The sequence below is a fragment of the Phascolarctos cinereus genome, unplaced genomic scaffold, assembly GCF_003287225.1.
Source record: "Phascolarctos cinereus isolate Bilbo 61053 unplaced genomic scaffold, phaCin_HiC Scaffold_2;HRSCAF=192, whole genome shotgun sequence".
Taxonomy (NCBI): domain Eukaryota; kingdom Metazoa; phylum Chordata; class Mammalia; order Diprotodontia; family Phascolarctidae; genus Phascolarctos; species Phascolarctos cinereus.
This window is the reverse complement of record NW_027555625.1, coordinates 261,994,883-262,008,395: the sequence shown is the minus strand read 5'-3', so window position 1 is coordinate 262,008,395 and position 13,513 is coordinate 261,994,883. Positions and strand designations below refer to the sequence as shown.

At 39.6% G+C, this 13,513-nt stretch overlaps 1 protein-coding gene across 4 annotated transcripts in view; it reads right to left on the bottom strand.

Moving 5' to 3' along the window:
* The window catches only part of SARDH (sarcosine dehydrogenase), a 145,215-nt gene that overhangs the window by 32,038 nt on the left and 99,664 nt on the right, over positions 1-13,513 (bottom strand). The window contains exon 18 of one of the 4 annotated variants that reach the window (XM_020981946.2): positions 10,001-10,136. The exons of the other annotated variants lie outside the window; for them this stretch is intronic. Coding sequence (XP_020837605.1) covers positions 10,008-10,136 — 129 coding nt within the window. The 3' untranslated portion in view covers positions 10,001-10,007. Of the gene's footprint in view, positions 1-10,000; positions 10,137-13,513 lie in introns of those variants that run through there. 4 annotated transcript variants of the gene reach the window in all.

The following is a 13,513-nucleotide window of genomic DNA, read 5'->3' as shown; positions in this document are numbered from 1 at the left end:
CACTGAGAAGGCAAGCAATTTGACATGGGTTATATGTGCATAGTCATGCAAAATACATTCCCATGTAAGTCATGCTGTGAAAGAAAACACAGACAAACCTTCCCCCCTCCAAAAAAATAAAGAAAATAAAGAAAAAGTATCTTTAATCTGCATTCAGGTACCACCACTTCTTTCCCTGGAGATGTACAGTACCTTTCATCCTTCAGAATTGTGTTGGATCATTGTATTGCTGAGAATAGCTAAGTTATTCACAGTAAATCATCACATAATATTGCTGTTACTATGTATAATGTTCTCCTGGTTCTGCTCATTTCACTTTGCATCAATTCATGTAAATCTTCCTAGGTTTTTCTGAAATCATCCTGCTTGTCATTTGTTATAGGACAATAGTATTCCATCACAATCATATACCACACCTTGTTCAGCCATTCCCCAACTAATGGACATTTCTAGAGCTCTCTTCTATTTTTGTGGGCACTGTTGCATCAGTGAGGCTGTTCATCTATCATCACTTCCTCTTGCCATGGGACTGGTTCATTGTCTGTTTCCAATCCCATCTTTCTCAGTGATATCCCTTATACTACTTGATGAGCATAGGTTATTATTGGAAATAGGTTGCTGCCTACTTGTCCCACCAATAATCTCTCCCATAGGCTTACCTAAAAGATATGCTAGGTGTGCTGGCTTATTGCTGACGAGGGGAAGGGAAGGACCAATGACACTGTATATGCTTTCTGGGCATGCCTATGGTCTCTCAATTGCTCTTGGGAACCATCTACAACTTTGTTCAGAGATTTTGGTGTTCCAATATTCTCAATCATACAGCAGTGAGAGAATATTTGGGTTAAAAAAAGGATAAGTTTTTGTGTGAGGGAACACTTGGGATTGTTGATAGTACTTTGCAATTTCCCAAAAGCAATCTGGTCTACTCTCCTGCTCAATTTTGGACCCAATTTATTGTCCATTTTGCTATGTCCTTCCCAGGTATGTAAGCTTGTTAAAGCTAAGACTTTGGGGACAACTCATATGGACTGGTATTCCAACTCAGTGGAATGGCAATTTAAATTTATCACAGTGCCTGGCACATAGTTGGCATTTAATAAACGTTGACTGATTGACGGACTGGTTGATCACAGATGGATCAAAGGCATTTTTTGTCCAATTAATTTTTCCACGTGTGAGTCATTAGACTGATCCTTTTTGGGTAATGATTAATTTTACTGAAGAGATCCAGTCATGTCCTGGGTTTTGATACACTCTACATGGTATCATTCCCCAGATAGAGTACCTTTTAAATGATTGTGTGTCTCTCACCTATCAGATTGGGCTAAAATGATAGAAGAGGAAAATGACAAGTGTTGGAGGGGATGTGGAGAAATTGGGATATTAATACAGTATTGGTAGAACTGTGAAGTGATCCAACATTTTGGTGAACAATCTGGAATTATACCCAAAGAGTTATAAAGCCATGTATACCCTTTGACCCAGCAACGCTACTATTAGGTCTGTTTCCCAAGGTGATTGAGAACATGGAAAAGAACTTATATGTTCTAAAATATTTATAGCAGTTTTTTTGTGGTGGCAAATAACTAGAAACTAAGGGGATGCCATCAACTGCAGAATGACCAAACAAGTTGGGTATATGATTATGATGGAATGCTACTGTGCTATAAGAAATGATGAACTGGTTGATTTTAGAAAAACATGGAAAGATTTACATGAAATAATGAAAAGTAAAATGAGCAGAACCAAGATAACGTTGTATACAGTAACAGCAATATTGTTTGAAGAATAACTGTGAACAGCTAAGTTATTCTGAGTATTAGAAATATTCAAATCAACTACAGAAGATGTTATCCACCTCCAGAGAAAGAACTGATGAATAAAAGAATTCATAGTATAGTTTACACATATTTATAAATCTATGCCAAATGGTGGCCTTCTCTAGTGAAGGATGGGGAGGGAGGGAGGGAAACAGTTCAAAACTTAAAATGTAACAAATTTTTTTTAAACGATTGTGTGACTAGAGTTTGCTATGGAGATTCATTTAGGAAAGCCTACTTGTTCCCTTCTCATATTTTCACTTAGGATATCCGTAACATGCATGTAGAGCATTCTCATAAAGATTGCATTAAAATGCTTGAGGAAGTCTATGAGTAAAATACCTAATAGTATTTTTTTCTAATTAAATGTAAAGATAGTTTTCAATATTCACTTTTATAAGATTTTGAGTTCCAAATTTTTTTCTCCTTCCTTCCCTTCCCCGTTCCTCCCCAAGACTGCAAGCAAGCTGATATTGCCTATCCAAGTACAATCATATTAAACATATTTCCACATTGGTCATGTTGTGAAAGAAGAATCAGAGCAAAAGGGAGAAGAAACAAAGAAACAAACAAAAAAAAGAAACAAAAGAGAAAGAAAACAGTATGGTTCAATCTACATTCAGACTCCATAGTTCTTTCTCTGAATGTGGATAATATTTTCCATCGTGAGTCTTTTGAAGATGTCTAAGATTCTTGCATTGCTGAGAAGGGTTAAATCTATCAGTCAGTCACAGCACAATGTGACTGTTACTGTGTACAGTGTACAATGTTATGAGTAATTATTGATGTTATCTTGATCATCTTTTCTTAGGCAATATTTCCTGGATTTTTTACATTCTTTTGGTCTCTTCCCACCCTGGAAAATCTTGTAAAACAATCCTTCAATGTCTTCAGGACTATGTCAACTCCACCACAGACTTGCTTATCATATACGTGGTATGTCCAGCTGTTGTCCCCAGTTTCACATCTTTAAGGGCAACTTGGACTATGTGGACATAGGTATTAGGATCCCAAAGTGGAAGTTCTACTAGAAATGATGATAAACATGGATCATTATAGAAACACTGAATGCCAGGGAAAGATGAAAGCAGCCCAAACACCATTACATTAAGGCTCCTGACCTAGCCTTTATTCTTCTTTTTCATATCCCTGATCCTGGGAGACTAGGGCTTCAACTCTGAGGCAAGATTTAGATACTTCCTCAATCCAGAACTATATGAAGCCCCCCCCCCTTTCTGCTCTGTGATGGACCTCTACAGTCACTGCAAGCCTTCCCTTCCACCAAATACTCAGGGATTGAACTTCGAAGCCTGCATCCACTGCCAAATTAGAAAGGACTACCTGCTCTTCCCTGTTTCAGTGAACTGTAGTCAGAAAAGCATCAATCAATCAATCAACAAATCAAACAAGATTTTATTAAGTGCCTACCGTGTGCCAGGTACTGTGCTAAGTTCTAAGAATATGGAGACAAAAATGAAACAGTCTCTGCCCTCAAGGTACTTACAGTCTAACAGTCTCAAGACCTCTACAGCATCAATTGCTTAGACGCCAGGCCTCCCACCACCAAGACCCTGTCCAGAACAAGACTTTTAGATGCCAGGCCCAACCAGGAACCAAGTGAATACTCAGTCTTCAGGCTCTTCTAACTAACTGCTAGCTATCTTCTAACAGTGCATCATTTTCCACATTCTGAGATGAGACAGAGGAATTGGCTTCAAATATGAGATTAGTGAGGTCCCTGAGGACCTCAACCACCAAGTATTTACTAAGCCAAATACTTTATCAGACTGTCCTTCCCTAGTTTTTGAATGAGAATAAGAATTTGCTTTCCTTGTTACAGGATCCCTAAGGGTGCAATTGACTCAGTTTCCCCATCTGTTCAATGAGGTTGGATTAAGTGTTCTCTGAGGTCCTGTCTCTAACATTCTTTAATCCAGAAGAAAAGGAGCCCCAACCATACACATATGAATACACATGCACACATCTAAACGTGTACACACATATCCAAACAGGTACACATATGTGTCAATCGACCATAAAGAAAAGACCATCAGTGAAGTGAGATGTATGTTTCCCTTACACTCATTCAAGCAGAGAGAGATTTGTTGGTTTGAATATCCAACTAGAGGTAAGAGCTTTTGTGTGTGAACAGGTAAGTCTCTTATGAAACCAGAGTAATGATCCTTCCCTCAAAGGCTTCTGTAGAATTCAGGTTGTAACACATATACCAGAGAGACCCTGATGTCTCATCACACTTGGATGCATTTCTCCTGGTGTTGGGAATCAGCTGTATCACTATCATTCCATTATGCAATAAGGCCACTGCAAGATGACAAAGCTCTTCTAGGCAAAACACTAAAGAGGAGACTCAACTTTCCTTCCCCGGTTCCTAGAAGAGAACTGATTACAATCCTCTACAGCTGGGGTTTTTCATCTGGGGCCCGTGAGCCTGATTTAAAATATTTTGATACTTTCATTTCAATGTCATTGGTTCCTAAGTATTTTGAGTATCTAAAAACATTTTTCTGAAAAAGGGCTCATTAGGTCTCACCAGATTGCAAGAAGGGTTCCATGACACTAAAAAGGTGAAGAGTTCTAACTCTAGAACAAATGTATCTTATTCTAAATATGTCAATTTACATATTATGCTGGATGGGCAAATGCCAAAAAAAAAAATAGAAGCTACTGTCCTTGTCACTTTGGTCTGCCCAGTGGATGAATTCATCTCACAATATCCCTGACAAAAGGTCATCTAGTCTCTTATTTAACCCCTTCAATGACAGAGAACTCATTACCTTACAGTTCTTGGAAAGCAGCTCAAAGCCAACTGATAAATGCACATTGTATGAACTTGTCTGCCCTTCACACTTTCACACAGGAGACTGTGAATGGTGTGTAATTGTTTATGTAACATGTGCAGGATGGGGAAACGTTTCTCTCTACAAATTAATCAAATCATAACTGCTAGGATAACCTCTTTCCTGTGGCTAGGGCGTCACACACATACGGGAAAATAAATTAAATTTCCTTTAACCTTAAACTAATTTTCAGAAGAAAAACACTTTATCAGCCAGGCTTGTCATGAGTTTTCCTCCCGGTGATGGCAGGCGCTTGCATGCTGCTCTCCAAAGGAGGCCTCTACTGTTTGGAGGAGCTAAGAAAACTGTATTTACTGAAGTAATTGCCAGAGATTCATATCTTGATTCTTCATACTGGAAAAGGGGGTTCTGGGGGAGAAGCAGCCAATACAGGAGGCATGTTGCAAGAGCATTTCATAAGCCAAATGTCCTCCTTTTGGCACAAACACAAATATTTTGCCGGAGAGGACAGCTGGCTGCTCGGCTGCCTCTAGGGGAGGCTAAACTTCACCCCATCCCCTTCCTCTTGGAATTCGAGGATTATGTGAGTCTATGACTAATCCAAATACCTTAGGGAGGAATTTTTAAAAATAATACCACATAGTCAGAAAAATCTCCTAACAAGAAGCATTACAGAATCTCAATTGCAAAGGAGCTCAAAGGTCTTATGGCTTAACCCGTATTTGACCAAGAATCCCCTCTTTGATAACCTCCCCAATAAGTAGACATCTAATTCTCCCTTTGAAGACCTCCAACGATGGGTGTATAACTACTTCTCAGGACAATCCATTTAATTTTTGGACATCTCTGATAATTAGGAAATTTCTCCTGATATCCGCCTTAGATTGGTCTCCTGAATTTCTACCCACTGCTCATAATTCTGCCCTCTGGGGCCACACAGAACAAATCTAATCCCGCTTCCGTAGAACAACTATTCAAATATTTGAAGACTACTAGTGTATTTCTCTAAATATTCTCTTCTCCAGGCTAACCATCTCCAGTCCCTTCAATTTATGGCATGGCCTCCAGTCCCTTCACCATCCTGGTAGCCCTCCATCCTCCTCTGGATATGTTTCAGTTCTCTAAATGTCCTCTCAAAATTATGTCACTTAGGGACAGCTAAGTGGTGCAGTGGATAGAGCACCGGCCCTGAAGTCAGGAGGACCTGAGATCAAATCTAGCCTCAGACCAAACACACTTGACACTTACTAGCTGTGTGAACCTGGACAAGTCACTTAACCCCAATGGCCTAAAAAAATAAAAATAAATTATGTCACTTACAACTGAACAAAAACCCCTGATAAGGCTTATTAGTGCTGAGGGCACTCTTCTACCTCACTCTAGACAATATTTGCTACTTGAGGGGGTGACAGATACACACAAGCAGACTGAGAGACATATGGGTGTCTCTTGGTTCTTTGAGCATTCTACCAGGCTTATGTAATGTAATGATGGCCTCTTCATGGGGATATGTTAGAGCCAGCTCATATGGGCTCATGAAAGTCAATTGTTAAATTATCGGTATGAACATTTATACTTTGAAAAAAGACTATTGCTACAAAATTAGCACTTGAGTTCTTGTTTTGTTGATTGTCTAGACTTAAAAAAGAGATGGATAAAATGTTAATGACGCAGATTAAACTTAAAAGTGTGTTGGGCATACATTTAAAAAAAGAAAGCCAATTGTTAAACATTTACGAGCACACCCCTGCCTCTACACCTACTGAAAAAAAGTCTTTATCATTCTTAAAGCTCTCTTTTTGAACCACATACTTTTCAGGATATGTGTTAAGAGTATACATAGGCATATATAAATGTCTATTTGTACACATGCATATATGAACTTTCACCAATGCCATGTACACATCTCATTGTGGCATGGAGGTTCTCTTGATCATCATGGTTTCTCCCATGCCATCAGAAAACAAGTTCTGCTGGCAAGTTCTACCAAGCTGCAAAAGCTTTGGTTATGGGGATGGAAACGAACTGCACAGCTTTTATCTGAGCATCAGCCCAACTCAGTTCAGAGAAGTTCATTATCATGTTGGGTGGTGAATTTTTAATCAAAACAACTGTCCAAAACTGTCTATCAACTCAAGGCAGGGTCATGATCTGCATAGGTGGAGAGGACTGCATTGACTGAACTGCAGATGCTTGACATGAAGTCAATATATAAAACACACACGTATCTATCTATCTTGCACATCTGGTTGGTAAAAATCCAATTGATCTCCTGCAAATTCTTGGCACAGGGCTCCCACTCCTGCACTAAGAGTCTCTAGTGTTGAGGGATATACTGTCAACACATTTTTTAGACAGCACAGAATTTTATCTGCAAGCCACTGGTCTAGTGAATTCTCCAGGGACTCAGGGTGTCTGGGTTGGAGAAGGTCAACAAAGAATTATAGTAAGAGTTATTATTATAGTAAAAGAAATACAGTAAGCTAAACAGGACTTGAGAAATCATCCATTGTGACCCTCTTATTGTACGAATGCACAGAGAGGCTGGTTAACTCATTTAAGGTCACATCACTAGTAACATAAACGTAAAACACTTTGTAAGCCTAGGGCTATCTATCTATCTATCTATCTATCTATCTATCTATCTATCTATCTATCTATCTATCTATCATCTATCAGCTAGTAGTGGTAGTAGCAGTTGAACAGCCAGGGGGATACCCTGATCTTCTGACTCTTTCCACTATACTCCACTGCCTTTTCAGAAGGCTCAGAAGAGAGGTGATGTCCCTTCCCCAGGATCACTAAACGTGGAGATAGGATGCCAAGAATCCCAAAGTTAGAAGGTTCCTGTGGAAACTGTCGGCCCATTCCTCTGCCTTTATAACAATATAGGAAGGAGATGGTATCTTCTGTTGACGATGAGTAATCCTGAGAGTTCTATTCTAAGCAGAGCATGGAAACAGGTTGCTGGGCTAGATGGAATCACGCCATTTTTCTTTTTCCATTAATTCAACAAATATTTACTGAGCACCTACTATGAGCTTGGCGCTACGCTGAGAGAAACAGGAAATAAATTAAGCACCTGTCCCTAAATACAAGCACCTAGAGCTCAGAATCATGCTTGCACCTACCTAACATGTTTGTGTCTGATGAGGGCATAGTCCAGGCTTCAGCTGGAGTCATAGAAGAATACAGCTAGAAGGGGCCTTAGAACAAAGAATGTTAGAGCATGAAGAGGACCTAGCATTTGGGGAATGAAAGAGACAAAAGACTTTTTGTATAACCCTTCATCTTACAGATGGAGAAACTTAACCCTCAAGTATTCCATAGAACTGGCAGCATATGTTAGTTTTCCTATAGCTCGTCTCTAATCATGTTTCTCCTTTCTTCAAGATCCTTCAATGGCTCCTCACTACCCAATGAATAAAATCCACACTTTTCCTGGCCTTTTTGTTGTTGTTGTTGAGTCATTCTTCAGTAGCATCTGACTCTTCGTGACCCCATTTGAGGACTTCCGACAAAGATATTGGAGTGATTTACCATTTCTTTCTCTAGCTCATTTTACAGATGAGTAACTGAGGCAAATAGGGTTAAGTGACTTGCCCAGGGTCACACAGCTAGTAAGTGTCTGAGGCCGGATTTGAACTCAGGAAGAGGAGTCTTCCTGCCTCCAAGTCCAGCACTATCCACTGCCCATTTTCCTAGCCTATCCTGCCTCAAAACAAGCTAAAGTTATTCACTGTTTCCTGAACACGGATTGTGATTTCTCATTTCAATTCAGCAAACATTTATTTAGTACTTATAGTACGTAAGGCACTATGTCAGGACAAAAGGTCCTTCCCTCAAGGACCTTACAGTATACTAGAGGCCTACACAGGGAAGTATGCCTCTGTTCCTGATTTCCCTTTTGCTTGGAATATCACCTTCTCTCTGTGTCAAAATCCCACATTCTTCAAGGTGTGGATCAAACACCATCTCCTCCCCAGACACTTCAAGTGTTTTGCCCAAAAGAAGGTAGATTTTGATGGCTGAAAGGTAGATTTTGATGGCTAGTCATCTTGGGGTTTACTGGCTAGATTTCTTTCTTAAAGAGCATGCCTTATACCCAGTTTACTCTGGCTCTCATAGATTGGATAACACTAAGTCCCTGCCCAAACACCTCTTGATGGTTATTTTTGGGGGCCTCCTAGCTCAGAGTGAATGTAAATAGTAATTCTTTCTCTTTTGGCCAGCAACCCTGAGGGTCTTCCCCTCCCAGTTTGATTTTTTTTTTCTATTAAAGGGGCCATCCCTTGACTCACTTCTTAAACACGACTATTCACTGAATGGGTGTTGCCTCTCTAAAAATGAGAACTTGGACAGACGTTAGCTTAAAAAGGCCAAGGTCTCCCACTGTATCTTGGGCCATCCCTAGTCATCCTGATCTATATCTGGCCACTGGAACCAGATGGCTCTGGAAGAGAGAGTGAGACTGGTGATTTGCACAGCCCCTCCCTCACTCAAATCAAAGTCAGTTGCATGTCATGTCATCATCTCCCTGATGTCATGGTCCTCTTCAAGAACAAAGGACAAACCACACACAGTACAACCCCCTTGCTTTACAGATGAGGAAACTGAGGCCCAAAGAGGGGAAATGACTTCCCAAAGGTCACAAAGATAATGAATGTCAAATTAAAGTGCATATCCAGGACTCTCCTCACTACTCCATGCTGAATGCAGCACATACACAAACCACATACTACCACCACCACAACCACAATACTTCTCTCTAGGAGCATGATGTAGGACCATAGATTAAAAACTGAAAGGAATATTAGAGGTCCTCTAGTCCAACCATTTCATCTATTCTTCCATCTATATCTCCCTATCCTCTAAACCTTTGTAGAATTTCATTTTTACTTCTTTTATGACATTTGTTCCATCCTGCCTTATTTGTCTATTTTAACGTAGCACCATGTAGTGGAAAGAAGGTTGGCTTTGGTAACAGAGAATCTGGGTTCTGCCTCTGTCACTTGTAAACTGTGTGACCTTAGGCAGTCACTTAACTTTGGGGGGGGCCTCAGTTTCCTCATCTGTAAACTGAAGGAGTTGGACTAGATGTCTGCTAAGGTCCCCTCTGGCTCTAAATGTATGATACTATGAATATTATTTTGTCATTAATGGATTAGTTTAACCTACCCTGGTAGATTATAAGCTCTTTGAGGGAAGGGGTCATGTCCTGTCCTTCTTTGTATAGGCTCCACAGAACCCATCATGAGGCTTTTCCCAAAATAGTTGGTCAGTGGACAATCACTGAGTGTTGAATAAACAAACTTTTAAAAGTACTCATGGGCTTAACTTCTCATCTTACTCACCATGCTGCTTGCTAAGGCAGCAGAGAGGAAGAGGAATGAAGAAAACAGGACATCTCTCCACATTTCAGCTCTCCCTGGACAGCAGCCATCCAGCTGGGCTTAGGTGGTTGAGCAATGCCCAGATAACAGGGAGGGTCTGCCTGGGGAGAAGATGGGCAGATAGAACTGGAACATGCATCCAATGGGCTCCCCTCCAGGACTCTGTTCTCACCAAGAATGTGAGAAGCGTCAGTGACAGCTGGAGGACTGACCACTTAGCTCTTAATTACATTAGACACACGTCTTCTGAAAGCTTTTTGGCTTTTTAATCAGATGGCAAAGGCATCTGTCTTGCTCACAGGCTGCTTTCAGACTATAACTTTCTCGTCAGACAAGTTTAATTATCAACTCTTGCCGGCAGTTGGAGAGAGGTCCCTCACTTTCCTCCTTGCCAGCTCTATCAGAGAGTGTCCATGACAGAATGAGGGCTAGGTAAAAGTGAAAAAGAGGAGGCAGGCGGTGAAGGGAGGAGAGACAGAGACTACGGCCAGCCTGTCTGGGAAACCCAGCTTATTAAACATACACACCCAGCATATTTTTAAGATGTATAAGCTGAGTCTTTGACCCTGGAGCTATTTTCATTTCATGATCTAGGTAACTGAAAAGTGAATTTAATGTGCTATTTGTAAACCTATTCTCTGTCTGTCTCTGGTGTTTTTTTCCAAGAGCATCCTTTCTGCCTAGGATGTCTACACAAATGATCAGTATTATTCCCCACCATACTCCATTTCCATAGTCTCATTAGTCCAGAGCCACTAACACATTTTCCTTTCCTTTCGTTTTCCAAAAAATATATGTTATTGAATTATTGAATATTTATTTTATTGAAGCCTTTTATTTTTACATTATGGTCATTTCGACAATCATCCCTTAAGCTTGAACTCTTCCTCGTGATAAGTCAACAAGATCTGTTAACTTGCCTTCTTTGAGACAAAGAAAAATAATTATACATTTGATGACAGATATACAAGAGTCTGTCCTAAGAGTATTCAACCGTTCTGCATGAGGCAGAGGTAGCACTGTTCCAGAATCCTCCTTGTTTTTCTGTTTTGTTTTGTTTTGTTTTGGCCCCATTATTCAGAGTTCTGCTCCCAAGGGCACTTTTTTTTAAAAAAAGCACTTCTAGCTCTAGGAGAAACACTTCCAGCTCAGAATAAAATGTTAGAACCCAGGTGAAAGCACAAACTGGCCTAACATGACTTAATGGAAGTATCCAGGTGTTTTATTAATGATACCATCTTAAGTTTGTATGATGCTTCTTACTACATAAAACACTTTCTTATTTGTGATTTTTCTCTTGAGATGTAGGCAAAGTATGGGTTATTATTCTCCATTTGACTGACAAGAAAATGATTCACCCAAGGTCACTCAGTGATCCCCACTTTTGTTGAGTGCCTACTATGTATAAGTCACTAAGGCCAAAAGTGAAACAGCTCCTTCTCTCAAGCAGTTTACATTCTATGAGCATTTACATTCTACATATTAGGATGAGATGGAATATAACAAGTGCATAGAATATATACAAAGTATGGTGTAAAAAGAACCAAGAGACAGATTAGACCAAGTATTCTGTCATGAGATGATACAAAAAATGCTGGATTTGATATTCAAAGACCTGCGTTCAAACCTTGATGGCCCACTTACTACTTTTTTAAAAAAATTTTTTTTCCATATGCTTTTGAGTTGAAAATTTTTCTCCCTTTTCCTCCCCCCCACCCTCCCCAAGATGGTGCACAACTGACATAGGCTTTACATTTACATACCCATTAAACATATTTTCACATTAGTGAAATTGTAAGTAAAAACTAAAACCAGTAGGAGGAGCCATCAGAAAGATGATTCTACTCCAGCCTTTTATCTTTACCCTGTATGTGTCACTCTTTTTCAAATGTGTTTCCTGTAAACAACATATTGTAGGATTATGGTTTTTAATCCATTCTGCAATCCATTTCCATTTTATGGGAGAGTTCATCCCATTCACATTCACAGTTATGATTACTATCTGTGTCTTTTTCTCCATCCTTTCCCCCATTTATGCTTTTCTTTCTCCTTTTTCCTTTCCCCCTTCACTAGTGTTTTGCTTTTGACCACCACCTCCTTCAGTCCCTTCCCCCTTTTATTATCCCTTTCCCTTTTCTTCCCCTTTAGTCTTACTGCTGCTTCCCTCCCTTCTTCCTTCCCCCCTTTTCTTTCCCCTTTTCCCTCCTACTGCCTATAGGGCAAGTTAGATTTCTATACCTAACTGATTATATTATGCCCTTCTTGAGCCTAATCTGATGAGAGTAAGGTTCAAACAATGCTCCCCCCCCTTTGCTGTAATAGGATTTTGTGTCTTTTCCTGTAATGTAATTTACCCTTGTCTGCCTCCTCCTTTCTCAGTACATTTTCTAAGATCAGATTGATCCACTTATTTGGATCCATTTAACCCACTTGATTAGATTATTTACATCAAAGTCAACTAATATCCACCCTCTTTATGTATACTCCTTTAACAAGGTGTAATAACAATACAGTTCTCAAGGGTTGCAAGTCATATTCCCTTGTAGGGGTTTAAACAGCCCCCCCCATTAACAACATATTGTATCTTCTGTCCCATTTACCTTTTTAAGTCCTTCTTGAGTCCTGTACTTGAAGATCAAATTTTTTGTTGAGTTCCGGTCTTTTTATCAGGAAAGTTTGGAAGTCTCCTATTTCATTGAATATCCACCTCCTCCCTTGAAAAATGATGCTCATTTTTGCTGGGTAATTGATCCTTGGCTGCATTCCAAGCTCCTTTGCCTTATGGAATATCATGTTCCATGCCCTGGTCTTTTAATGTAGAAGCTGCAAGGTCCTGTGTAATCCTGACTGTGGTTCCATGATATTTAAATTGTTTCTTTCTTGCTGCTTGCAGTATCATCCCTTTCACCTGGTAATTTTGGAATTTTGCTATTATATTTCCTTGTGTTGTCAATTTGGGATCTCTTTCAGGTGGTGATGGTGGATTCTTTCTATGGTTATTTTCCCTTCTGGTTCTAGGACTTCGGGCAGTTTTCCTTTATGATTTCCTGAAAGATACTGTCCAGGCTCTTTTTTTCATCATGATTTTCAGGTAGTCTAGTAATTTTTAAATTGTCTCTTCTGAGTCGATTTTCCAGGTCGCTTGTTTTACTGATGAGGTATTTTACATTTTCATCTGCTTTTTTCATTTTTTTGTTTCTGTTTGACTGATTCTTGCTCTCTCATAGAGACATTAGTTTCCATTTGTCCAATTCTAGTTTTTAACAGATTGTTTTCTTCTGTTAGTTTTTGTACTTCCTTCTTCAATGGCCAATTGTGTTTTTTAGGGACTTGTTTTCTTCAGTGTATTTTTTTTCCAATTGGCCAATTGTATTTTTGAAGGACTCTTCTACCTCTCTCATTTGACTATTAAAATCCTTCTTGAGCTCTTCTAAGAAGGCTTTTTGGGCTTCAGACCAGTTCATATTCCCTTTTGTTG